General features: G+C 45.9%; 1 protein-coding gene across 1 annotated transcript in view; it reads left to right on the top strand.

Annotated features, from left to right (window-relative positions):
- KIF5B (kinesin family member 5B) overlaps positions 1 to 25,298 on the top strand; it is a 109,660-nt gene that overhangs the window by 18,481 nt on the left and 65,881 nt on the right. The window contains exons 2-4 of the mRNA XM_063922078.1: positions 17,186 to 17,273; positions 20,628 to 20,701; positions 20,789 to 20,893. Coding sequence (XP_063778148.1) covers positions 17,186 to 17,273; positions 20,628 to 20,701; positions 20,789 to 20,893 — 267 coding nt within the window. The remainder of the gene's footprint in view (positions 1 to 17,185; positions 17,274 to 20,627; positions 20,702 to 20,788; positions 20,894 to 25,298) is intronic.

The raw sequence follows: 25,298 nt of genomic DNA, 5'->3' as shown, positions 1-25,298 counted from the left end.
AGGCAAAATTGTATAATTTATGTGACTATCCTTCTGCTGACGTTATTACTACCTTTTTGGATGGCCTGTTTACCTTCTCTAGATTTTGATAGCCTGGCATCCTTGTACACCCCCTGGTCCCTGGAGAAAGTACAGTTAGTAATTCAGCAATTATCTAAGGGTAAGGCCCCTTGCCCTGATGGGTTTATGAACTCCTTTTACTTGGCATTCAGTGGAACCTTTGCCCAATTCTTTTGCGATTATATGCAGAAACTTGTACCACTGGATCTTTCCCAGCTGAAATAGAGGAGGCTGAAATTGTCACTATTCTGAAGCCTGGGATTGACCCAAATCTATGCTAAACTGATCATCTACGCATCATTTGAACTCTCTGCTTCCACAATTGATACATGCTGACTAGGTGCGCTTCGTTCTTGGACGTCAGGCTCCTGACAACATCTGTAGAGTTCTGGATTTAGTTCAATGTGTATCATATCACAAATTGTAACTTCTCTCTTGACCCTGAAAAAGTGTTTGATAGACTCCATTGGGATTATATGCGCCAGATGTTATCCAGGTTGGTCTTCAGGGTGACAGTCTTCGATCCATAAATGCTCTTTATAATGGCCCTTCAGCTGAGTTTTTAAGCAGTGGCTTTCTCTCTTCTCCTTTCTTGATTTGTAATGGTACTAGGCATGGTTGCCCCCTCTCCCTGTTAATATTTATGTTTGCTATAGAATCCCTGACCCAAAAGCTCCAGTTATCTGCTGAATTTCCTGGGCTCTCAGTTTATAATACAAACTGCCTTTTTGCTGAAGATCTGTTATTTGTGACTGACCAGGAGACCTTGTTGATATCCCAACATAATATTTTGGACTGCTACAGTGTTGCTTCTTATTATAAACTTAATGCTTTGAAAAATGAAGCTTTTCCCATTAACGTCCTCCTCTGACCCTTCGGTCTTTAAAAGGACATTTCCCTTTTTTTTTTTTTCTTATCTAGGAATTTCTATTCAAAATGTTTTTAATGTAATTTATGTCCCCTTATTGATTCAAGTGAATCTTTGGCTACTGCTTGGATAAACCATGAGGTCTCCTGGTTGTGCCTCTTAGTGGCTTTCAGGATGATGATGATATTGCCTATATTGATGTACCTATTTGGAGCTATTCCATATACAATTCCCCATAAATTATTCCGTCAGATGCGGCGATTGATGCTCTGCTACATGTGGAAACGTAAAACTCATAGAATGGCTTATTGCCGTATGGTTTGGTCTAAACCACAGGGGGGCCCCAGTCTCCCGATCTGACTAGATACCATGAAGTAGCCTTGCTTTCTCAATTATGTGACTGGTTCCTTCCCCCTTGTTCTAAGCCTTGGGTGGACATGGAACGCACCCTTCTTCGAGGATTTTCCCTACCAGACCACCTTTGCGTACCACACGAATTTCAACCACACACCCCATTCCTCCATAAAGCAGTTCTTGATACTCTGAAAACATGGGACCTTAATCTCTCAACTCGTTTTAATTTTGCCCTTCAAACTTTCCATCCAAGCGTTAGATAAATCATACCCAATCTCCATATGTCCTATTGCAGCGGTGGCCAACCTGTGGCTCTTGAGCCGCATGTGGCTCTTACTTTATTCAAATGTGGCTCCCAACACTCTAAATCATGTGACCACAACAGATACAGAAACCGCTGCACTCCAGCCAGACACGCAGCTGCACTACAGGGACTGAAAACTGAAGGGGCCAGATACTAGAGGTGAGACACCCACAAGCAAACAGAGGACACATTAGGGACTGCTGCAACGGCACAAGTTGATGGGGGGCTGTAGTGACACATGGGGGTGGGCTAGAGTGACACATGGCAGAGCTGGCTGGAGTGACACAGCAGGGTCTTGGCAGTAGTGACACGGGAGGGTGCTGGAAGTAGTGACACATGGGAGAGCTGGCTGGAGTGACATAGGAGGGTCCTGGCAGGAGTGACACAGGAGGGTGCTGGAAGTAGTGACACATGGGAGAACTGGCTGGAGTGACACATGGTGGAGATGGCTGGAGTGACACATGGGGGAGCTGGCTGGAGTGACACAGCAGGGTCTTGGCAGTAGTGACACGGTAGGGTGCTGGAAGTAGTGACACATGGGAGAACTGGCAGGAGTGACATATGGGGGAGATGGCTGGAGTGACACATGGGGGAGCTGGCTGGAGTGACACAGCAGGGTCTTGGCAGTAGTGACACGGGAGGGTGCTGGAAGTAGTGACACATGGGAGAGCTGGCTGGAGTGAAACATGGGGGAAATGGCTGGAGTGACACATGAGAGAACTGGCTTGGGGGAGATGGCTGGAGTGACACATGGGAGAACTGGCTGGAGTGACACATGGGGGAGCTGGCTGGAGTGACATAGGAGGGTCCTGGCAGGAGTGACACAGGAGGGTGCTGGAAGCAGTGACACATGGGAGAGCTGGCTGGAGTGACACGGTGGAGCTGGCTGGAGTGACATAGGAGGGTGCTAGCAGGAGTGACACATGGTGGAGCTGGCTGGAGTGACATAGGAGGGTGCTAGCAGGAGTGACACATGGTGGAGCTGGCTGGAGTGACAGGAGGTTGTTGGCTGGAGTGACACGGGAGAGCTAGCAGGAGTGACACGGGGGAGCTGGCTGGAGTGACAGGAGGGTGTTGGTTGGAGTGACACATGGGGGAGCTGGCTGGAGTGGCACAGCAGGGTACTGGCTGGAGTGACACATGGGAGACCTGGCTGGAGTGATTCAGCAGGGTCTTGGCAGTAGTGACACATGGGAGACCTGGCTGGAGTGACACAGCAGGGTCTTGGCAGTAGTGACACATGGGAGAGCTGGCTGTAGTGACAGGAGGGTGTTGGATGGAGTGACAAATGGGAGAGCTAGCAGGAGTGACACAGGGGAGCTGGCTGAAGTGACATAGGAGGGTGCTAGCAGGAGTGACACATGGGGAAGCTGGATGAAGTGACAGGAGGGTGTTGGCTGGAGTGACACATGGGGGAGCTGGCTGGAGTGACATAGGAGGGTGCTAGCAGGAGTGACACATGGGGGAGCTGGCTGGAGTGACTGAAGGGTGTTGGCTGGAGTAACACATGGAGGAGCTGGCTGGAGTGACACAGCAGGGTCTTGGCAATAGTGACACATGGGAGAGCTGGCTGGAGCGAGATGGAGGAGCTGGCTGAAGTGACATAGGAGGGTGCTAGCAGGAGTGACACATGGGGAAGCTGGCTGGAGTGACAGGAGGGTGTTGGCTGGAGTGACACATGGGGGAGCTGGCTGGAGTGACAGGAGGGTGTTGGCTGGAGTGACACATGGGGGAGCTGGCTGGAGTGACAGGAGGGTGCTGGCTGGAGTGACACATGGGGGAGCTGAAGTTTATTATGTGAATCTGGCTTTTTCAATTATTTTTTGTGAAAGTTGGTTTTTCAATGGATCTGGCTTTAAAAAATTTATTTTATGTTGTTCTGGCTTTTTCAATGTATTTTATACCGGGGCGAGGTCTATCAGGCACAGGGCCACATTCCATTTTTGCATGCGCGCCATCGGCTCGATGACGCCTCTTTGACGTACCTAACAAGGTTTTTTGGCTCTTTGTCACTGACTGGTTGGCCACCCCTGTCCTATTGGATATGCCTATTGGCAGAATTATTTATTATTATTATTATTATTATAATTTTTTATTTTTTTTATTTATTTTCCTCGTCTTATTTCCTAACCTCTGCATTAAGTATACATTTAGCCCTTTGGCCTGGTTTTACGGTCTCCAACTTAAACACTGGTTCACCCTGATGAGTACTGGTCCCACTGTTTTTCAAACACCGCCGTGTCAAATATTTAGTAAGTTCTTTAAAACCTCCTCCCGCGGTGCTATATCTTACTGGTATTCCCTATTGTCCCTTGCGGATTTAACAACCAAATGCTCTGTTCAGGTTCAGTGGGAAATGGCCCTTCAATGCTCTTTCACCCTTAAACAATGGAAGATTATCCATCTCTCTTCCTTATCTAAGTGCTCTAACCACACTCAAATGCATGTTAAACTTTTAAATAGACTATATCTGACCCATTATAAACTGCATAAGATATGGCCCACAGTTTCAAAACTTTGCTGATGCCTTTGCCACTCTAATGGCACTATCTTTCATATGTTTTGGGACTGCCCTGTTTAGGTACTTTCTGGTAGGTACTTTCTGGGAAGAATTGTTTACTCTTATACAAGATGTTCTAGGCCTCGCCCTACCTCCTAGACGCCTCTCTAGCCATTCTACATTCATATCCTATGTCTGTCCCTAAATCTGCCCACAGTGTCCTTGGTCACATTTTGATATATCTACTATAGATCAACGTTCATTGGAACCCCCCCCCCCCCTGCCAATTTGCTAAAGTACATTTTGAAATAGAGATGAGAGGGACTACTTACTCTGTGGCTCCCTCCTCCCCAACTGTGAAATGGTACCCTTGTCATCTTTATGTTACACCCTAACCCACGTAGCGCCTCTCCTCATTTCAGCCTAAACGAGCCTCCATTAGTAGATTTGGATGCCCAAAGTACTCATTTTTCATGTGCCTACTGATCTATTATTCGTCTGATGTTTATGGATGTCCTGTTCCCCCCCCCCCTCTTTATTTCCTTATATTTATTCCATGTTCCCTTCCCCTTTTTTTATTTTTATTTTTTTTTCTATTTTGTTTTTTCACTAAATATGCTTGTTTGTTTTTATTGCAGTTTATTCAATAAAAATGTATTGATGTAAAAAATAAAATACATTTTATTAAACTGTGCCTGGCACCAGTCAAACACTTTAAAATGGTGCCTCAACGATGGTTTGCCCTTTTAAAAAAAGTTTCATAGCACGTGGGTTAATTCCTTCAGTGCTGCAGCCACCATCTGGGCCACGTTTTGGAGCTGGCTCTATGCTGGGACCCAGCCACAAGTACAGTGCATTGAAGGAAATGTCTGTTTGGTTCCCCTTTTCTTATAGTATTCTTCCTCCCACTTGGCAGTTGGATACACTGGACCAGTTTTCTTAAATCAGTGTTTGCCAACTATTTTTATTTAGCTGGTGTACTGAATAAGAAAATTTTATATATTGTAATTTGGACAATCAAAAGACCCTAAAATAGATTTTATATCCCTTCCCCCCCCTCCCCGTCCTTGTATTCATGACATCCTCTGCCTTCTTTCCCCCCGGTGTAGGAGTAACATCAATGGGAGTACAGGAGAAAAGCAGCACTTATCGGAGAACAGTTGATAGTGTTGATTGAGCTACACTCTCTAATGATGAGCTGGCCAGTAGTTCTGCATTCCAGGAATGGCGCACCTAGTTTGCCTGGCCAAAGCAGATTAATTGGCATTCTGGGAAGAGAACACAGCTGTCATTTGAGTGCTACATGTGTTTCTTACACTATAGGGATGCTGAATGTAGACATGACTCTTTAAACTGGCACTTGGGTTTACAAGGCATATTCTGTATATGCTACCAGCAAGAATATGTTTTAGCCTTGTAAATTCATTTAACCTGTGAGTTTTCTCAATCTTATGTCAGTGGTTCTTAAAGTTTTTTGAATCACGTTGCCCTACAGTATCAGACTTTTTCTCACGGCAACCCTAGGCCAAAAGTTTCTTATTGCGAAAGTCAGAAAAACATATAAAATTAAATAGATTGTTTATATGTCATCCTTAGGTTCTGTTATATGGTGAGGGACAGAATTTGCTTGTTTGTCCACATTGTATGATGGGAATACACAAGCATTGATTTTGCTTATTACATTGACTTTAAATAGATTTAATTGGTCATGGACCACCACCCCAGAGCACACCGTTTGGGTACCACTGTGCTACTACATAACTGAAAGGTTGTCACAGGTGACCGTTTAAATGAACTTTTGGGATGATTCCATTGTGGCGCGCACCTTATGGCTGTCTGAAGGAATGGGTGTCTATCAGAGCCATTCCATTGTTGCTCCAATAGATGCCCATTAGCCGCAGCAGACACTCTCTTTTTTTGGTTTGCTTTTTTTGTTAGTCAATAGTTAGGGCACCCAAAGCTCCCGGACTTTAGGCTCCCATTCAGGCTTTGCGCAGCTAACAGGTGCCTTATTTAGCTAAGGGCATCTGATTGAAGCAACATTTGAATAGCTACGATAGATGGCCATTGCTAAAGATGCCCAGGAGGGGGTGCAAAACAGTTGAATCTGACCCAGAGTGTACACACTACAAAATGTGCATGGTCTTGGCTCATCAATTTTGGATAATTGTGATGTAACAGGAAACATTAATTGAGTAGCTTCAACTGGTTTTTAACCACTTGCCTGGCATGGTCTCATCAGATGCACCGTACCAGCAAGTGCCATATCTGACCTTGTTGCACAGGTTGTGACCAGTCAGACATCGTGTGCAGCTGCAGTGAAGGGAAACTTCCCGCTGCTGCAGCACTCAGAGGGACCCTCCCCCAGTGTTTGCCGTGCTGCCGATCGGACAATGGCAGCCGCTGGGGAAGTGTAAATTAAACCCCAACGTGTGTACCTGGTTGCTTCCTGGGCTATTAAAATCAAAGTTGCGATAGTCGCAGGGTTTTCGATGTTACTATGTTTGAAAAAAACTATTAAAAAAATATATATTTAAAAAAGTTTTTTTCTTTTAAACAAAATAAAATTTTGTATAAGATTAAAAACATGTTCTTCACTTAATTCACTCATATTAAAAATAAAATAAAAAAATAAATAAATAAAATACAGACAATATCAGAGCAGGTTTGTGGGGGAAAAAATTGTCTGTTTTGTAGTTAAATAATTGTCCCTGGGTGTTGCGTACACCCTGTGCAATGATCAGAGTTGCTGGAAATTCTGTTCCTCCCAATTATTGCAGTGTTATACTTACTCTTAAATCCTCATTTGGATTGAGCGTCAGACTTTCAGAAATCATCAGCCTTAATTTATAAAGCGCTTTGTAAAATAAAGTATACTTTAGTAGTATAGAAAAGCATATAACTACAGAATGTCAGGCTTTGTATATGGCCGCACCCAGGTAGCTTATGAAAAATTCACTGAATAAAGGAGACTAGACCGCATTTATATGTTTGGTGAGATGTAATAGTTAACGATAATTATACATTTATAATGGTAATTAGTGATGTACCTCCTGGATCAAGCAGATTGTAAAATTCAGCAATTAATTTCTCTGCAGTTCTGTTTGTAAAGCAGTCTGTATTATGTGGCTGTTTGTCTTCCAGTTGCATATTATGGAGCACAAATATTACAGAATATCTTGCAGTTTTTATAATGAGCTAAGGAATAGACTTCTAGATACTTTGGGTGGGCTCCAGTTTTCTAGAGCTTATGTCACAGAGGTTCTGAGGTTGGTTGTTGCACTCTCAATCCCAGGTCTGGTAATCAGACTGCTTCAGCATTTCAGTATGTGGTTGTTAAACATTTGTCATATGCCTGCGCTTTATATAATGAGTGATTGTGTAATTATAGCTCACCATTTGTCTTTGGTGAAAACAAGTTAGCTGTGTGTTCTAATAGTGTTTCTAAAAATACCCTGCAGCATATCTTGGATTTTATTTTTTAAGTCCTAATTGGTTGCAGTGAATAAATAAAAATCTATTATCTTATAGTATTTAAAGTAAAGAAATAAATGCATAATAAATCATTGATTGGTCGTTGCTGGGGATCCTTTGATATTCAGCTTTTGGTTGTAGGAGCTGTATACAGCTTTTATAAAGGTCAGCTTTTGGCTGTTCCGGACTGGCACATTGCAAGCCTTCCCTCACACTCCATAGCGGTGTAATGTCGGGGTACCACAACTGTCTGACAACTGTCCAGCCGAGCATTTTGGTGACGCTTGGTGGCTCTTTGCCATTAATTCTCTCCCCTCCAGAGTCTGTCTGAGACATTGGTTGGTGATGTCTTATGAATCGGGTGCTTTTTAAGCTGTCTGGAATCGTATGAATATTGGATGAGCTTGCATGCAGCTAACCTCACTTTCTGTAAATTACAAAACCGTATAATGTCCTGTTTTTTGACCTTTTGTAATCGATTATGCTATTTCATGGTGTTTGCCATTCTCTGAGAAAAATGCACAGCCCCCTCACTGTTTGACCTGTTTTTCTTCTGTTCAAACTAGTTAATTGACCACATTATCGAAAAGAGAATTGTGCCATCCTAATATATTCTGAGATCTAGAGTGTGGTGGCTTGCAGAAATAAAACGGGAGCAATCTGTTCTTTATTTTCAGTTCTTGTGGTAGCTAAAATGGACAATTTCAATATTTTATAGTGTGATTTTTCTTGTAAATTGCTTATTGTGTGAAAATTTCAGTTTCTTATTTCTCTGACGTCCTAGTGGATGCTGGGGACTCCGTAAGGACCATGGGGGATAGACGGGCTCCGCAGGAGACTGGGCACTCTAAAGAAAGATTTAGGACTATCTGGTGTGCACTGGCTCCTCCCCCTATGACCCTCCTCCAAGCCTCAGTTAGATTTCTGTGCCCGGCTGAGCTGGATGCACACTAGGGGCTCTCGTGAGCTCCTAGGAAGAAAGTGTTTGTTAGGTTTTTTATTTTCAGTGAGACCTGCTGGCAACAGGCTCACTGCATCGAGGGACTAAGGGGAGAAGAAGCGAACCTACCTAAGTGGTGGTAGCTTGGGCTTCTTAGGCTACTGGACACCATTAGCTCCAGAGGGATCGAACACAGGACCCGACCTCGTCGTCCGTTCCCGGAGCCGCGCCGCCGTCCCCCTTACAGAGCCAGAAGCAAGAAGGTGGTCCGGAAAATCGGCGGCTGAAGACTTCTGTCTTCTCCAAGGTAGTGCACAGCACTGCAGCTGTGCGCCATTGCTCCTCATGCACACCACACAGTGCGGTCACTGATGGGTGCAGGGCGCTGGGGGGGGGGGGGCGCCCTGAGCAGCAATACTGACACCTTGGCTGGCAAACTGGCACCATATATAGCCCCAGAGGCTATATAGGTGCTTTTTAACCCCTGCCAGAATCCATAAAAATGCGGGAGAAAGTCCGCGAAAAAGGGGCGGAGCTATCTCCTTCAGCACACTGGCACCATTTTTCCCTCACAGCTCCGTTGGAGGGAAGCTCCCTGGCTCTCCCCTGCAGTCAATACACTACAGAAAGGGTTAAAAAGAGAGGGGGGGCACAATGTAGGCGCAGTATACAATATATATAGGCAGCTTTAAGGGAAAACACTCTTTATATGTGATATCCCTGTGATATATAGCGCCCTGGTGTGTGCTGGCATACTCTCCCTCTGTCTCCCCAAAGGGCTTTGTGGGGTCCTGTCCTCTGTCAGAGCATTCCCTGTGTGTGTGCTGTGTGTCGGTACGGCTGTGTCGACATGTATGAGGAGGATAATGATGTGGAGGCGGAGCGAATGCCTGTAAATGTGATGTCACCCCCTGCGGGATCGACACCGGTGTGGTTGGACTTATGGAAGGATTACGTGAAAGTGTCAACTCCTTACACAAAAGGTTGACGACACAGAACAGCCGGCTACTCAGCTTGTGCCTGTTCCAGCGTCTCAAATGTCATGGGGGGCTCTAAAAACGCCCGCTACCTCAGATGGCAGAAACAGATGTCGACACGGATACCGACTCCAGTGTCGACGACGATGAGACTAAGTGTACCCTCCAAATAGGTCCACCCGTTACATGATTGAGGCAATGAAAAATGTATTACACATTTATGATAATACCCCAGGTACCACATAAAAGGGTATTATGTTTGGTGAGAGAAAACTACCAGTAGTTTTTCCTGCATCTGAGAAATTAAATGAGGTGTGTGAGGAAGCGTGGTCTTCCCCCGGTAAGAAATTGATAATTTCTAAACGGTTATTGGCAGCGTACCCTTTCCCGCCAGAGGATAGGTCACGTTGGGAAACACCCCATAGGGTAGATACAGCGCTTACACGCTTATCAGAAAAGGTGGCACTACCGTCTCCGGATACGGCTGCCCTGAAGGAACCTGCTAATAAAAAGCAGGTGGCTACCCTGAAAGATATAGTCACACACTTGGGCATTATATTGCGACCAGCCATTGCTTCGGCATGGATGTGCAGTGCTCCCGCTGCGTGGTCAGATTCCCTGACGGAAAATAACTATGGATAGGGACAATATTTTGCTGACAATAGAGCATATAAAAGACGTGGTCTTATACATGCGTGATGCACAGAGGGATATTTGCCGGCTGGCATCAAAATAAGCGCTAGGTCCATTGCCGCCAGACGGGGGTTATGGACTCTGCAATGGTCAGGCGATGCCGACTCGAATCGGCACATGGAAGTTTTGCCCTATAAGGGGGTAAAACTGTTTGGGGATGGTCTTTCAGACCTCGTTTCCACAGCTACTGCTGGGAAATCGACTTTTTTGCCACAGGCTACCCCACAACAAAAGAAAGCACCGTATCATCAAGTACAGTCCTTTCGGCCCCAGAAAAGCAAGAGGGCTAGAGGCTCATCCTTTCTGCTGAGAGGCAAAGGTAGAGGAAAAAGCTGCAGCACACAGCTAGTTCCCAAGAGCAGAAGTCCTCACTGCGTCCGGTAAGTCCACAGGATGACGCTGGGGCTGCTCAGGCGGACCCGGGTACGGTGGGGGCCCGTCTCAGAAATTTCAGCGCCCAGTGGGCTCTCTCACATGGATCCCTGGGTCCTTCAAGTAGTATCTCAGGGGTACAGGCTGGAGTTCGGGACGTTCTTCCCCCCGCCGTTTCCTAAAATCTGCCTTACCGGCACCTCCCTCTGCCAGGGAGGCGGTGTTGGTGGCTATTCAACACTATAATCACAACAAGTGATTGTCAAGGTGCCCCTCCTTCAGCAAGGAAGGGGTTACTATTCCACAATGGTTGTGGTACCGAAACAGAACGGTTCGGTGAGACCCATCTTAAAATTAAAATACTTGAACTTTTATATCAGAAGATTCAAGTTCAAGATGGAATCGCTCAGGGCGGTTATTACGAGCCTGGACGAGGGGGATTACAGGGTCTCCCTGGACATCAAGGATGCGTACCTGCATGTCCCCATTTACCCTCCTCACCAGGAGTACCTCAGATGTGTGGTACAGGACTGTCACTATCAGTTCAAGACGCTGCCGTTGGAGTTGTCCACGGCACCGAAGGTCTTTACCAAGGTAATGGCCGAAATGATGATAATCCTTCGCAAGAAGGAAGTTTTTATTATCCCGTACTTGGACGATCTCCTGATAAAGGCGAGGTCCAAAGAACAGTTGGTAGTGGGGGTAGCACTCTCTCGGGAAGTGCTACAACAGCACGACTGGATTCTCAATATTCCAAAGTCACAGCTGGTCCCGACGACACGTCTTCTGTTCCTGGGAATGATTCTGGACACAGACCAGAAAAGAGTGTTTCTTCCAGTGGAAGCACACGAGTCCTGGAAAAAATGGTAGCTTCATACGAAGCATAATTCCATTCGGAAGGTTCCACGCAAGGACGTTCCAGTGGGACCTGTGGGACAAATGGTCCGGGTCCCATCTACACATACTACAGCAGATAACCCTGTCGGCAAGAAACAGGGTGTCGCTGCTGTGGTGGCTGCAGAGGGCTCATCTACTAGAGGGCCGCAGATTCGGAATACAGGACTGGGTCCTGGTGACCACGGAGGCCAGCCTTCGGGGCTGGGGTGCAGTCACACAGGGAAGAAATTTCCAAGGAGATTTCGCTTCACATAAATATTCTGGAGCTAAGGGCCATTTACAATGCCCTAAGCCAAGCAAGGCCCCTGCTTCAGAACCAGCCGGTACTGATCCAATCAGACAACATCACGGCGGTCGCCCATGTAAACAGACAGGGCGGCACAAGAAGCAGGATGGCGATGGCAGAAGCCACAAGGATTCTCCGATGGGCGACCTACACCCGGGAGAATGGGGACTTCTTCCAGAAGTTTTCCAAATGCGGGTAAACCGTTGGGAATGACCACAGGTGGACATGATGGCGTCCCGCCTCAACAAAAAGTTGAAAAGATATTGCGCCAGGTCAAGGGACCCTCAGGCGATCGCTGTGGACGCTCTAGTGACACCGTGGGTGTACCAGTCTGTTTGTGTTTCCTCCTCTACCTCTCATACCCAAGGTACTGAGAATAATAAGAATGCGAGGAGTGAAAACCATACTCGTGGTTCCGGATTGGCCAAGAAGAGCTTGGTACCCGGAACTTCAAGAGATGCTGGCAGAGGACCCTTGGCCTCTGCCGCTCAGACAGGACCTGCTGCAGCAGGGACCCTGTCTGTTCCAAGACTTACCGCGGCTGCGTTTGACGGCATGACGGTTGAACACCGGATCCTAAAGGAAAAGGGTATTCCGGAGGAAGTCATCCCTACCCTGATCAAAGCCAGGAAGGATGTCACCGCAAGACATTATTACCGCATTTGGCGGAAATATGTTGCTTGGTGTGAGGCCATGAAGGCCCCGAAGGAGGAATTTCAACTGGGTCGATTCCTACACTTCCTGCAAGCAGGGGTGACGTTGGGCCTCAAATTGGGGTCCATTAAGGTCCAGATTTCGGCTGTCGATTTTTCTTCCAGAAAGAACTGGCTTCACTGCCTGAAGTTCAGACTTTTGTCAAAGGAGTTCTGCATATTCAGCCTCCTTTTGTGCCCCCAGTGGCACCTTTGGATCTCAATGTGGTTTTGGCATTCCTGAAATCACATTGGTTCGAACCACTTAAGACTGTGGAATTAAAATATCTCACGTGGAAAGTGGTCATACTGTTGGCCCTGGCTTCGGCCAGGCGGGTTTCAGAATTGGCGGCTTTGTCTTGTAAAAGCCCTTATCTGATTTTCCAGATGGATAGGGCAGAATTGAGGACTCGTCCTCAGTTTCTCCCGAAGGTGGTCTCAGCTTTTCACTTGAACCAACCTATTGTGGTGCCTGCGGCTACTAGGGACTTGGAGGATTCCAAGTTGCTGGACGTAGTCAGGGCCCTGAAAATTTATGTTTCCAGGACGGCTGGAGTCAGAAAAACTGACTCGCTGTTTATCCTGTATGCACCCAACAAGCTGGGTGCTCCTGCTTCTAAGCAGTCTATTGCGCGCTGGATTTGTAGCACTATTCAGCTGGCGCATTCTGCGGTAGGATTACCGCAGCCTAAATCAATAAAAGCCCATTCCACAAGGAAGGTGGGCTCATCTTGGGCGGCTGCCCGAGGGGTCTCTGCTTTACAACTTTGCCGAGCAGCTACTTGGTCAGGGGCAAACACGTTTGCTAAATTCTACAAATTTGATTCCCTGGCTGAGGAGGACCTGGAGTTCTCTCATTCGGTGCTGCAGAGTCATCCGCACTCTCCCGCCCGTTTGGGAGCTTTGGTATAATCCCCATGGTCCTTACGGAGTCCCCAGCATCCACTAGGACGTCAGAGAAAATAAGAATTTACTCACCGGTAATTCTATTTCTCGTAGTCCGTAGTGGATGCTGGGCGCCCATCCCAAGTGCGGATTGTCTGCAATACTTGTACATAGTTATTGTTACAAAAAATCGGGTTTTGTTGTGAGCCATCTCTTCAGAGGCTCCAATTGTTATCATACTGTTAACCGGGGTTCCTATCACGTGTTATATGGTGTGATTGGTGTGGCTGGTATGAGTCTTACCCGGGATTCAACATCCTTCCTTATTGTGTCAGCTCTTCCGGGCACAGTTCCTAACTGAGGCTTGGAGGAGGGTCATAGGGGGAGGAGCCAGTGCACACCAGATAGTCCTAAATCTTTCTTTAGAGTGCCCAGTCTCCTGCGGAGCCCGTCTATTCCCCATGGTCCTTACGGAGTCCCCAGCATCCACTACGGACTACGAGAAATAGAATTACCGGTGAGTAAATTCTTATTTTTTTTCTGCAAATGTGGGTGGGCACATCGCTCCTCCTTTCTGAAATCATCTCCTACATTGAGGTAGCATACCTAGACACGGGATGTAGTTATGTGACCGGAGGTCAGGAGACATTACCGCCGGTCACATTGCCAACGGCTACATCCCGCCCCCCTCTAAATCCCGACAGTCGGCATGCCGACTAGCAGATACTATTCCCTCTCGTGGGCGTCCACGACACCTACCTAGCCTGCAAGTGAATTGTTGCGCTCGATGCACCAGCCCCCCCAAACCCGCTGCCGTAATCCCGCCTGTTGGTATGCTGACCGCTGGAATCCCCAACGGCGGTGACGCATACCCAACTCCTAGACACGCTTAACCTTACACAGCAATATTAGGAAGATGTTTTATTTTAAAGTGTCACTTTGCTTTTGCAAAAATTTACCAAAAATGTTACAAATAGTAACCTTTACCAGTACTTCTCTACTAAGTATGTGCACTTCAATGTTTGGCTCATACAAATTCAACAATTGCCAGTGTTAAGATTTATGGTTAGTGCCACAGTACTCTACACATAATCTTATTACATTATGCCTGTTAAAGTTGTTTGTATGGGAAAGCATAGTGCAGTAGATCCTACTCACCTTGACAGCTCACCATGTGTCGTCTCCACTGCGTTAACCACTTAACAGGCTAATATTTTTTCCCAAGAAATGTTGTTGTGGTTTTTTTATTTTCATAATTGAATTAGGTTAAGAATATTTATTTAAAACCTATCCAACACAATTTGATTTAAAAATATATATATTTTTTGAAATAAACATTGGTACAAACATCGGTGGGCTATTAATATGACCATCGATGATCTGTATCATTGAGACTACCGTGACTCTACATTTTCCCGCCAACTGCAGAGCAGCCGTTGGGCGTTCACAGGGAAAGCTGAATGCTGCCGTTTTACATTTCCCCAGCGGCTGCTGATCTCTGCAGCTGCCTTGTGGTTGGTGCTGTCGGGTGCCCCGATAGGCTGTACAGCAGGCACTGGGGAAGGAAACTAGGAATCGGAGTGACCTGGAGGGTCCCTCTTTGAAAAGCAGCTGCTGGAAGTACTTTTCCAGCAACCACACAATGGGCATTTGGTCGCATCAAATGCGACCATGTCGGGGAAAGCCCAGCCTGGTGTGGTTGCATCTGATGTGACCATGTCAAACAAGTAGTTACTCGAGCTTGGAGTGCATGTAATAGAAATGGGTGATATAGGGGTATATGCAATTGCGGTCGAAAAACGGGGCATTTTCGACACAAAAAAAAGATTCGACAATGCAATACAGTAATTTTTGACAAAAAAAACGGCCTTTTCAGATTAGACTTTTTGAAATTCGACATGTCTGCAATGGTAAAAATGCGGCTTTTCGACAAAAGTATATTTAATTGAAGAATGTCGATTCGACAACAGTGTTTTTCGACAGTCATTTCGTCCATTTCAGTCCGCCTCATTTTGCTGGCAGAATCTAATAAAAAAAATTTAAAACATGTTTTTTGTGTGTGTTGTTTTTTGTTGCTAATAGCATATCTATTTATATTAGAAGGGATTATCTACTTGGTTTGTCTATTAGGAACCACAAGTATTGTTTAATATATTTTTTTAAAGAATATTTTTTTTTATTGACTAAAATAATATGGAGAGATCAGAGCATGTTTTTCAGTGGGAAGGGGTGGGAATGGGTTAAAAATCCTGAAAAAATAAATGCGTGGGGTCCCCCCTCCTAAGCATAACCAGCCTCGGGCTCTTTGAGACGGTCTTGGTTGTAAAAATACGGGGGAAAAATTGACGGGATCCTCCGTATTTTTACAACCAGCACCGGGCTCTGCGTCCGGTCCTGGTGCAAAAAATACGGGGGACAAAAGACGTAGGGGTCCCCCGTATTTTCAACACCAGCACTGGGCTCCACTGGCTGGAGAGATAATGCCACAGCTGGGGGACACTTTTATACCGGTCCCTGTGTCAAATAAAAGAATATTTTTTTTTGTAGCAGAACTACAAGTCCCAGCAAGCCTCCCCCGCAAGCTGGTACTTGGAGAACCACAAGTACCAGCATGCGGGGGGGAAACGGGCCCGCTGGTACCTGTAGTTCTACTGAAAAAAAAATACCCAAATAAAAACAGTACACGCACACCGCACACAGTACACGCATGCCCTCATGCTGCCAAATATGTCCCACAGTGCCAGATGTGCAAGATGTGCCCCTCATGCTGCTGCCAGATGTGCCCCTCATGCTGCTGCCAGATGTGCCCCCTCCCCAAGTGCCAAATATGCTCCCCCAGTGCCTGTTACTTACCCCTCCGTCGATCCCGCGCTGTCTTCTGAAGGAGGGACACGGAGCGCACAGCGCGCGGCTGTCCTGTGTCCCTCTTGCATCTCCGGCGGCCGCGGCGGGTCTATTAAAGGAAGTGCCGGTTCGTGATCAGAGGTCACGAACGGGTACTTCCTTTAATAAACCCGCCGCTGCCGCCGGAGATACAGGAGGGACACAGGAGAGCCGCGCGCTGTGCGCTCTGTGTCCCTCCTTCACACTGCACTCCCTGTCACTGTGCACTGACTCGAGTATAAGCCGAGGTGGCTTTTTCAGCACAAAAAAAAGTGCTGAAAAAGTCGGCTTATACTCGAGTATATACGGTAATGCCAGTGCCGCAGGGACAGATATAAAAGTGTCCCCCGGTTGTGGCATTATCTCTCTGACTAGTGGAGCCCGGTGCTGGTGTTAAAAATACGGGGGACCCCTACGCTTTTTGTCCCCCGTATTTTTTGCACCAGGACCGGACTCAGAGCCCGGTGCTGGTTGTACAAATACGGGGGATCCCCTGTCAATTTTTTCCCCGTATTTTTACAACCAGGACCGGCTCAAAGAGCCCGAGGCTGGTTATGCTTAGGAAGGGGGGACCCCACGCAATTTTTTTCTGGTTTTTTTTTTTTTTAAACCCTTTTGTGCCGTCCAAAAAGTCGAATCCAGGACGCACAGCCATCGTCAATTGGTCCGTTTTTCGTCATCGGGACTGTTGAATCCGTTTATTTTTTTTGGAATATGTCGAATTCGGGTCCTGGCGGCAGGGTGTCTGACTGTCGAATTGTGTCGAATTAAAAAACGGTCGAATTCCAGCCGGAATTCGACCGCAATTGCATATACCCCATAGGCTGCATCTTGCATATGTGGCACTTTGTCACCATGGCCCATATGAGTGCATCTTGTATAACTACTGTAACCCATTGATCAGACACTTTCAGGGCATACGTGGGACTTAGCTTTTAATTTTCCGTCTATATTTTAATGCTCTCTTTTGTAATCTATGTGCTGGGTTTTTCTCTTTCAGTCCAAACCTTACGCCTTTGACCGTGTGTTCCAATCGAGCGCATCACAAGAACAAGTTTACAATGCCTGTGCAAAAGCAATTGTTAAAGGTAATTTTTTTTCAATTACAATGGTTATAAAATGTATATATGTTAAATGTATTTCTTCCAAATGTAGCTACATGTATTTTTCTCTATTTTAAGAATAGAGTATAGGCATTATATTATGTACAACATTGTGCGGTAGAAAGGCACCCAAAACTTTGGGACATGATAGCAGAAAATAGCTGCAATTTTAAAACGAAATTTAACGGCAAGTGCAACCAGTGATAACTGGGCTGTGTTTCTGCCACTAACGTGTGTGTATACCGACAGCATACTCTGCTGTTGGTATACACACTGCTAAGAGTATGTAGTCGTTATGTCGACATGGTTGAAATGACGACATTCCACATTCACAATAGACTTTATGTTGACGTTGTCATTATGTCGGCTTTGTGAATGTTGGCAGTCATAATGTCAACAGTACATGTTAGTTTAGTTCTTGGGCTTAAAAACATTATGTCGACATGTCTGTTGGCGATATGGGACATGTCAATATGTCCATGTCCGTATTCTGAATGTCCACATATTTTAATAATACCTCAACCAGCTTACAGGTCGCCATGAAAGATCTAAGTTTGTTATGGCTGTAATCGTTACTCTTTTAAACCGCATTGCAACATACTGTATGGGTGGTATCCTTTTAGCTGCTGCTAATTACCTTGCCTGGGACTATCCATTTAGCCTTGATGCTGGCGCTGATTAGGCAAGTGAAATCAAATCTGCAATAAGATGCCCTTTTTTCCCCAATCTTGTCCGTGAAAATATAGAGGGCCATGACTTCTCATGGATACTATTAGGCCGATTGATTTTTTTCCCCTGTAGTCGCCACTAGGTGGTGCCAGACAGCATCAATTCAATTGCTCTGCTGTTTGCCCAGCAAACGCGGCGTACATTTTTTTTTCTTTCTTGCAGCCTCCTGAGGAGCAAGGAAAAAAATGTGTGAAAACTCTGCACTTTGGGTCCAAACAGAAATTTGGACACCCAAAGCAGGAGTTTAGACAGGTTTAGCCATTTTAGATGGCTCAACCGGTCTGTTCGGGTGCAATATGCACGAAGTGCACCCAAAAAACATTTGAATAGTGACTATTGTTTGGGCGTCTAAACCGTCCCGTTTAGACAGGATATTTAGATCCCCAAAACAATTGAATTAACCCCGAAAAGTTGTTTTCGCCATGATTTACCCATATTTAACTTTTCACTGCCGACAACAATTTTTTTTACAATAATCCAATTTTCGTGAATTTGTAACTGAACAGGCGAATCGTGGAGCACGCATACCCGTGAAAAAGGCAAACGGCAATCGCAGTAAATTACTGTGATTTTCCATCTAATCAAATTTGGTCCATAGTCTTTACAACTTTCACATATGAGTACGTGTACTGAGTTGCATAGTGTTTAGGCACCCATTAACCACTTGCCCTGGTATGGTCACATCAGATGTGACTACACCAGGCAGTGTTTTATCTGACCTGGTCGCATCCTGTCAGATAAACAGTGATAGCAGCGGCAGGGAAGGGAAACTTCCCTCCGCTGCTGCTGTCAGAGGGACCGGAAGGTCCCTCTGCCTCCCTGCACTCCCCCCCCCCCCCCCACTGATTGCCTTGCTGTCGATCACGACAAGAACCCCCCTCCAGTGGCTGCAGACAATAGCAGCCGCTGGGGAGTGTAAATTAACCCCCCCAAGCCCGTGTACCTGGAGGCTGTCCCGCAATGTTTCCGATCGATGTTCGGGAAAAAAATATTTAAAAAAATAATAATAATTTGCTTTTAACTAAAATCATTTTGGATAGGGTTAAATTCATGTTCTTCACCTGATTCACTCATAAACCCCCCCCCCCCCCCCCCCCCCCCCAAAAAAAAAAAACCAACAATTTCGGAGCAGTTTTTTTGGGGGGGGGGGGGATCGGCAGTTAAGTGGTTAATAACTCTGCATGTGTCTGTCTGCATGTGGACTTTCTTCCAAAGAAAAGATACAGGTAACATCTATGTGTACAGAGCAAGTATGTGTAATACAATGAGAAATACAGAATTATATAATCTTGTTTTTGATTTTTTTAAAACTCTCCTAATAGTAGTCCTGTTTTTAAAGGTACATTTGACTAGGATCTTATGATCTTATTGTAGCTTCATCTCCCAGGGGTGAAAGAACTTGTCATTCAGTAGATTGGAATGTTACCAGCTGCACGGTGGGGGTGATTCGGGTGCAGTTGGTTTAGCTATCACTGCACTGCTGCTTCTTTGGAAGAAACAGTGATAGCGCTGTATGTAGATGCTGCAGGAGGCGTCTATTGCATTCTATTGCATTCAGACGCCTCCTGCTGCACTGGTGATCCGATGCTGAGTCCTAGGATGCAGCATCAGATCAAACAACCCACCATCGGGCAGCTCACGGCACCCATAGTACCGCGCATGCCGCCCGTCGCAGAGGGCAGGAATTCACCAGCCTATGACTGAGATCCCTGGCCTTTTCCCACCCCCAAAATGGCGGTGACATGCCTGATTTCACAAACTGAGGCCGTCGCCACCCATTCCCCGCCGCCAAAACAGCAGTCTGATGCTGTGTCCTCGGTACTTTGCGCCGATTGTTGCAAGAGCAACCGCACCTAAATGACCCCCAATGTGTTTTAGGCTGATCTGGTAGTGATCTGTGTGATTTGTGAGGACAGGGCTGCATACTGCAGGGGCAGTGGCATGATGCTAGGAGGGTAGTGTGTGCCACCAGAAAGCAGAGTGTTTTTGTGTGGTCCATCTCTGATGTGAGACTCCTACCAGAGTACTGAAGGAAGATTGTGGTGTTAAAACACGTTTCTTATAGGAATTGAAAGTAATACTAAAGTTAGAAAGAATTAATTTGCATGTAATTTGTCTATGCATTTGTGGAGTTCTATTGTAAATAGAAAAAGTTAGGTAGGATTGATGTTTGAAGAATGATGTTTCAGCCAATTTGCTGGAGAGAGAAAATCATCCTGCCTGGCTTTCTGCATTATGCTGTGTAGTTATTCATTGTGACGTCCGTATCTAAGGCCTCATCCAATTATTGCTAGATTTTGGAACATATTTTATTCTGGTAAATAGATGATACGGTGTTAAAGTAATGGCTCACATGTCAGTGACATCTGTTTAACGAGTGTTATTATTCGAGTATTTAAACGGGAGATCATTATTAGTGTTTTTTATAATGATAAAGGCTTGTGTTTTGTTGGCAAGTAATTCAGTTTTGCAGTAGTTAAACTGCTATATAAAAGTAAGATGTAATTATAAGTCAGACTCTTGAGTACACGACTTATGCTACCTATAATAGTGTGTGTAGCAATACTAACCCAGTACATTTTTCTGTTATACTAATGTTTTATATTCTAGATGTACTTGAAGGATACAATGGTACAATATTTGCTTATGGACAGACATCCTCTGGAAAGACCCATACTATGGAGGTAATCTTTGTGTTATTCACGCTCGTATAGCTCTAATGGTATGTTGCTATAGCGCTAATGGGAATATATTTGTGTTTTTTTGTTCAGGGTAAATTACATGATCCAGATGGAATGGGCATTATTCCCAGAATAGTGCAAGATATATTTAACTACATTTACTCCATGGATGAGAATCTGGAGTTTCATATAAAGGTAAGGCAAGCTGCATTTCAGATTTAACCTTGTTGCTCCAACTGTTAGCAATATTACTAACCACTTAGCTGTGAACGTGGCCTTGTTGCCTACACGCTACTTCATGTTGCTGCTCCCAGTTGGCTGTGAGCAGGGTGCTCTCCAGTGACCTCGTCACCACGTTGGCATGTGTTTACACATGATCAATGACCCGGGGCAGCAGCATGGTGTCTGATGTCAGGGACAGCTCTTCACTGTCCATTGCGTGTCAGTGAGGTATAAAGCTGCAGGAGAGTGGTGTAGATTGTATGGTGGGGATAGAATGAATTACAGGAGGGGTTTTGGGGTGAAATGAATTACAGGGTTTTACACCATGAAATTACAGGGGTGAGAGGGAATCATTAGGGGAGAAATTTAATTACAGAGGAAGTGATCTTGATAATTGGAGATGGCGGAGACGTGAGGATAATCACAGGGGAGAGTAGTAAGGGTGCTGGTAGTGGGCAAAAAAGTTACAGGGGAGAGTGATGGAGAAAAAATTAAATTATTGTGTGTGTATATATGTTACATTGATTCTTAAAAGCTGACCTCATCAGGCTAATACAGAGGATCTCAAACGCAGTCCTCAAGGCACCTCAACGGTCCCAGTTGTAAGTTTTCCATGCTTGGCCACAGGTGACTTAATTACCACCTCAGTCAGTTTGATTCAACCATATGTGCTGAGCCATGGACATTCCTAAAACCTGGACCGTTGGTGTGCCTTGAGTGTCGTGGTTGAGCACCTCTGGGCTAACAGAAGTTGGGTTTCTGAGACGTTAAATTCTCTGCATGGGTATGTATCTCCCAGGGTTGAGTGCACAGAACTATTCAATTGCACGCCCTGTAAACCTGTGACTAGAGGAAATCTACGTTAACTAATGCCTCTGGGCTAGTTGTGGTGGTACGGTCGCGTCCAATAGTTTAATTGGAAAATGCAGATTACCGTGACCAAGCCCCTGGCATTAGTCGTTGTAAACTACATCTCCTGACTTAAGTGGCGGGTGCGATGCAGTCAATTGAGTAGCTCGATTTTTATTTATTTTTTCCAACATTTTTTTTATTTATGAATTTTTTTGTTTTTTTTGTTTCAAGGTCTAAATCACACATTTACCAACAGATGATTTTTGACTTTAAAAAAAAAAAAAATAGAAGTGTTAGTTAATGTGGAATTTGGACCCTGAAACACAAAATCAATCAAAAAGAAACTAAAATCGACTGTTAGTAAATATACACCGAAGAATCCTTAAATCCACAAACTGTCGGCTTTTGGGAGCAAATGGTTGATTGTCATTTTCTCTCATACATTATAAGATTATCTGTCCAATCTTTCTTGTTGAAGTGAAAATCTGTTATGTTGGGTACACACTTGCCGATGTGACATCGCGCAAGATCCCTCTGCAAACGGTGTTGTTCATACACACTGAACAATATTGTTTGCATGTCATCAGTTACGGCATGCACCCACATCCAGGTGCATACTGTCTTGTACAATATCTATAGATTTCAAGTTGAAAACGAAAGCTATTGTACATCGTTAACGACCCGTTGGAGCAAGCATAGTTAACGATATAGGGAATACACAATTGCCGATATGTACGATATATCGCCCGATCCGTCGGATCGGACGATATATCGGGTGCACATCGTCAAGTTTGTACCCAGCCTTAGTTTTTATACAGTTTGGGGTGTATTCAATTCCTGTCGGGTCCTTTCCAACGGAGAGGACCCGACAGGTGAGTATTCAATGGGGCGGCTAAATCAGACTGTCTGATTTGGACGCTCCCGACAACTGTCAGTTAGCTACTGAGCGCCGGTCCGTGCTACCACTGCCAATACTCGCCCGTCCCTGCTCCTCTCCTCACATGCTCGCTGCTCCCCGACTCCTCTGGCCGCCTCGAGTTCTTCTCCTCCGGCCGCATCCCTACCCCTTCCGACCTAAACCTGTTGGAAGCTGCCGTCCTTACCGACAAGATGGCAGCTTCCGACACTTTGTGTTTTTTTTTTTTGCATAGTGTCTGTTAGATTACATGTGAGAGCACTAATGGACTTAACATACATTTACCCTCAGGTAGAGCTCCCAATATTATTCTTAGTACATGTGTAAAATCCCTCATATCTTTACAGAACTTAAGGGGGGTACACACGGAGAGATCCGTGCTTAAAATCTAAGCAATCTTGCTAGATTGCTTAGATTTTAAGCACGGATCTGCCGTGTGTATGCCCTCCAACGATAGCGATGCGCGGCCCCACGCATCGCTATCGCCGATGCTAGATTGAGCTGCATGCAGGCTCAATCTAGCGGGTCGCTCACTTCACCGTTGTGTGAAGTGAGCGGCCCCCCCGTCGGCTTTCCCCCTCGCTCAGCACATCGCGCTGTGCTGAGCGGGGAGAGAGATGTGTGCTGAGCGGTCTGTGTTAAGATCGCTCAGCACACATCTCTCCCGTGAGTACCCCCCTTTAGTTTTAGTTTACATTTGTTTTGCAGTTGAGTCTGTCCAGCACTTGCTAATATGGTGTCACTGTACAAATGGTAATGTTATCTTTTTCTCTGACGTCCTAGTGGATGCTGGAAACTCCGTAAGGACCATGGGGAATAGCGGCTCCGCAGGAGACTGGGCACAAGTAAAGCTTTAGGACTACCTGGTGTGCACTGGCTCCTCCCCCTATGACCCTCCTCCAAGCCTCAGTTAGATTTTTGTGCCCGAACGAGAAGGGTGCACACTAGGGGCTCTCCTGAGCTGCTTAGTGAAAAGTTTAGTTTTAGGTTTTTTATTTTCAGTGAGACCTGCTGGCAACAGGCTCACTGCATCGAGGGACTAAGGGGAGAAGAAGCGAACTCACCTGCGTGCAGAGTGGATTGGGCTTCTTAGGCTACTGGACACCATTAGCTCCAGAGGGATCGAACACAGGCCCAGCCATGGAGTCCGGTCCCAGAGCCGCGCCGCCGGCCCCCTTACAGAGCCAGAAGCAAGAAGAGGTCCGGAAAATCGGCGGCAGAAGACATCCTGTCTTCACCAAGGTAGCGCACAGCACTGCAGCTGTGCGCCATTGCTCCTCAGCACACTTCGGTCACTGAGGGTGCAGGGCGCTAGGGGGGGGCGCCCTGAGCAGCAATAAAAACACCTTGGCTGGCGAAAATACATCACATATAGCCCCCAGGACTATATGGATGAATTTTAACCCCTGCCAGATTACACTGAAAAACGTGAGAAAAGGCCGCCGAGAAGGGGGCGGAGCCTATCTCCTCAGCACACTGGCGCCATTTTCCCTCACAGCTCTGTTGGAGGGAAGCTCCCTGGCTCTCCCCTGCAGTCACTACACTACAGAAAGGGTTAAAAAAGAGAGGGGGGCACTAATTAGGCGCAGTATAAACAATACAGCAGCTATAAGCGGAAAAACACTTATATAAGGTTATCCCTGTATATATATATATATAGCGCTCTGGTGTGTGCTGGCAAACTCTCCCTCTGTCTCCCCAAAGGGCTAGTGGGGTCCTGTCCTCTATCAGAGCATTCCCTGTGTGTGTGCTGTGTGTCGGTACGTTTGTGTCGACATGTATGAGGAGGAAAATGATGTGGAGGCGGAGCAAATTGCCTGTAATAGGGATGTCACCCCCTAGGGGGTCGACACCTGAGTGGATGAACTGTTGGAAGGAATTACATGACAGTGTCAGCTCTTTACAAAAGACAGTGATTGACATGAGACAGCCGGCTACTCAGCTTGTGCCTGTCCAGACGTCTCATAGGCCGTCAGGGGCTCTAAAGCGCCCGTTACCTCAGATGGCAAATACAGACGCCGACACGGATACTGACTCCAGTGTCGACGGTGAAGAGACGAATGTGACTTCCAGTAGGGCCACACGTTACATGATTGAGGCAATGAAAAATGTTTTACACATTTCTGATAATACGAGTACCACCAATAGGGGTATTATGTTCGGTGAGGAAAAACTACCTGTAGTTTTCCTGAATCTGAGAAATTAAATGAGGTGTGTGATGAAGCGTGGGTTTCCCCCGATAAAAAAACTGATAATTTCTAAACAGTTATTGGCATTATATCCTTTCCCGCCAGAGGTTAGGGTGCGCTGGGAAACACCCCCTAGGGTGGATAAAGCGCTCACACGCTTGTCAAAACAGGGGCTCTACCCTCTCCTGAGATGGCCGCCCTTAAGGATCCTGCTGATAGAAAGCAGGAGGGTATCCTAAAATGTATTTACACAACATACTGATGTTATACTGCGACCAGCAATCGCCTCAGCCTGGATGTGCAGTGCTGGGTTGGCGTGGTCGGATTCCCTGACTGAAATTATTGATACCCTAGATAGGGACAGTATATTATTGCCTATAGAGCATTTAAAAGATGCATTTCTATATATGTGTGATGCACA

Source organism: Pseudophryne corroboree, chromosome 5, assembly GCF_028390025.1.
Source record: "Pseudophryne corroboree isolate aPseCor3 chromosome 5, aPseCor3.hap2, whole genome shotgun sequence".
Classification (NCBI taxonomy): Eukaryota; Metazoa; Chordata; class Amphibia; order Anura; family Myobatrachidae; genus Pseudophryne; species Pseudophryne corroboree.
This window is presented reverse-complemented; position numbering and strand designations above follow the sequence as displayed.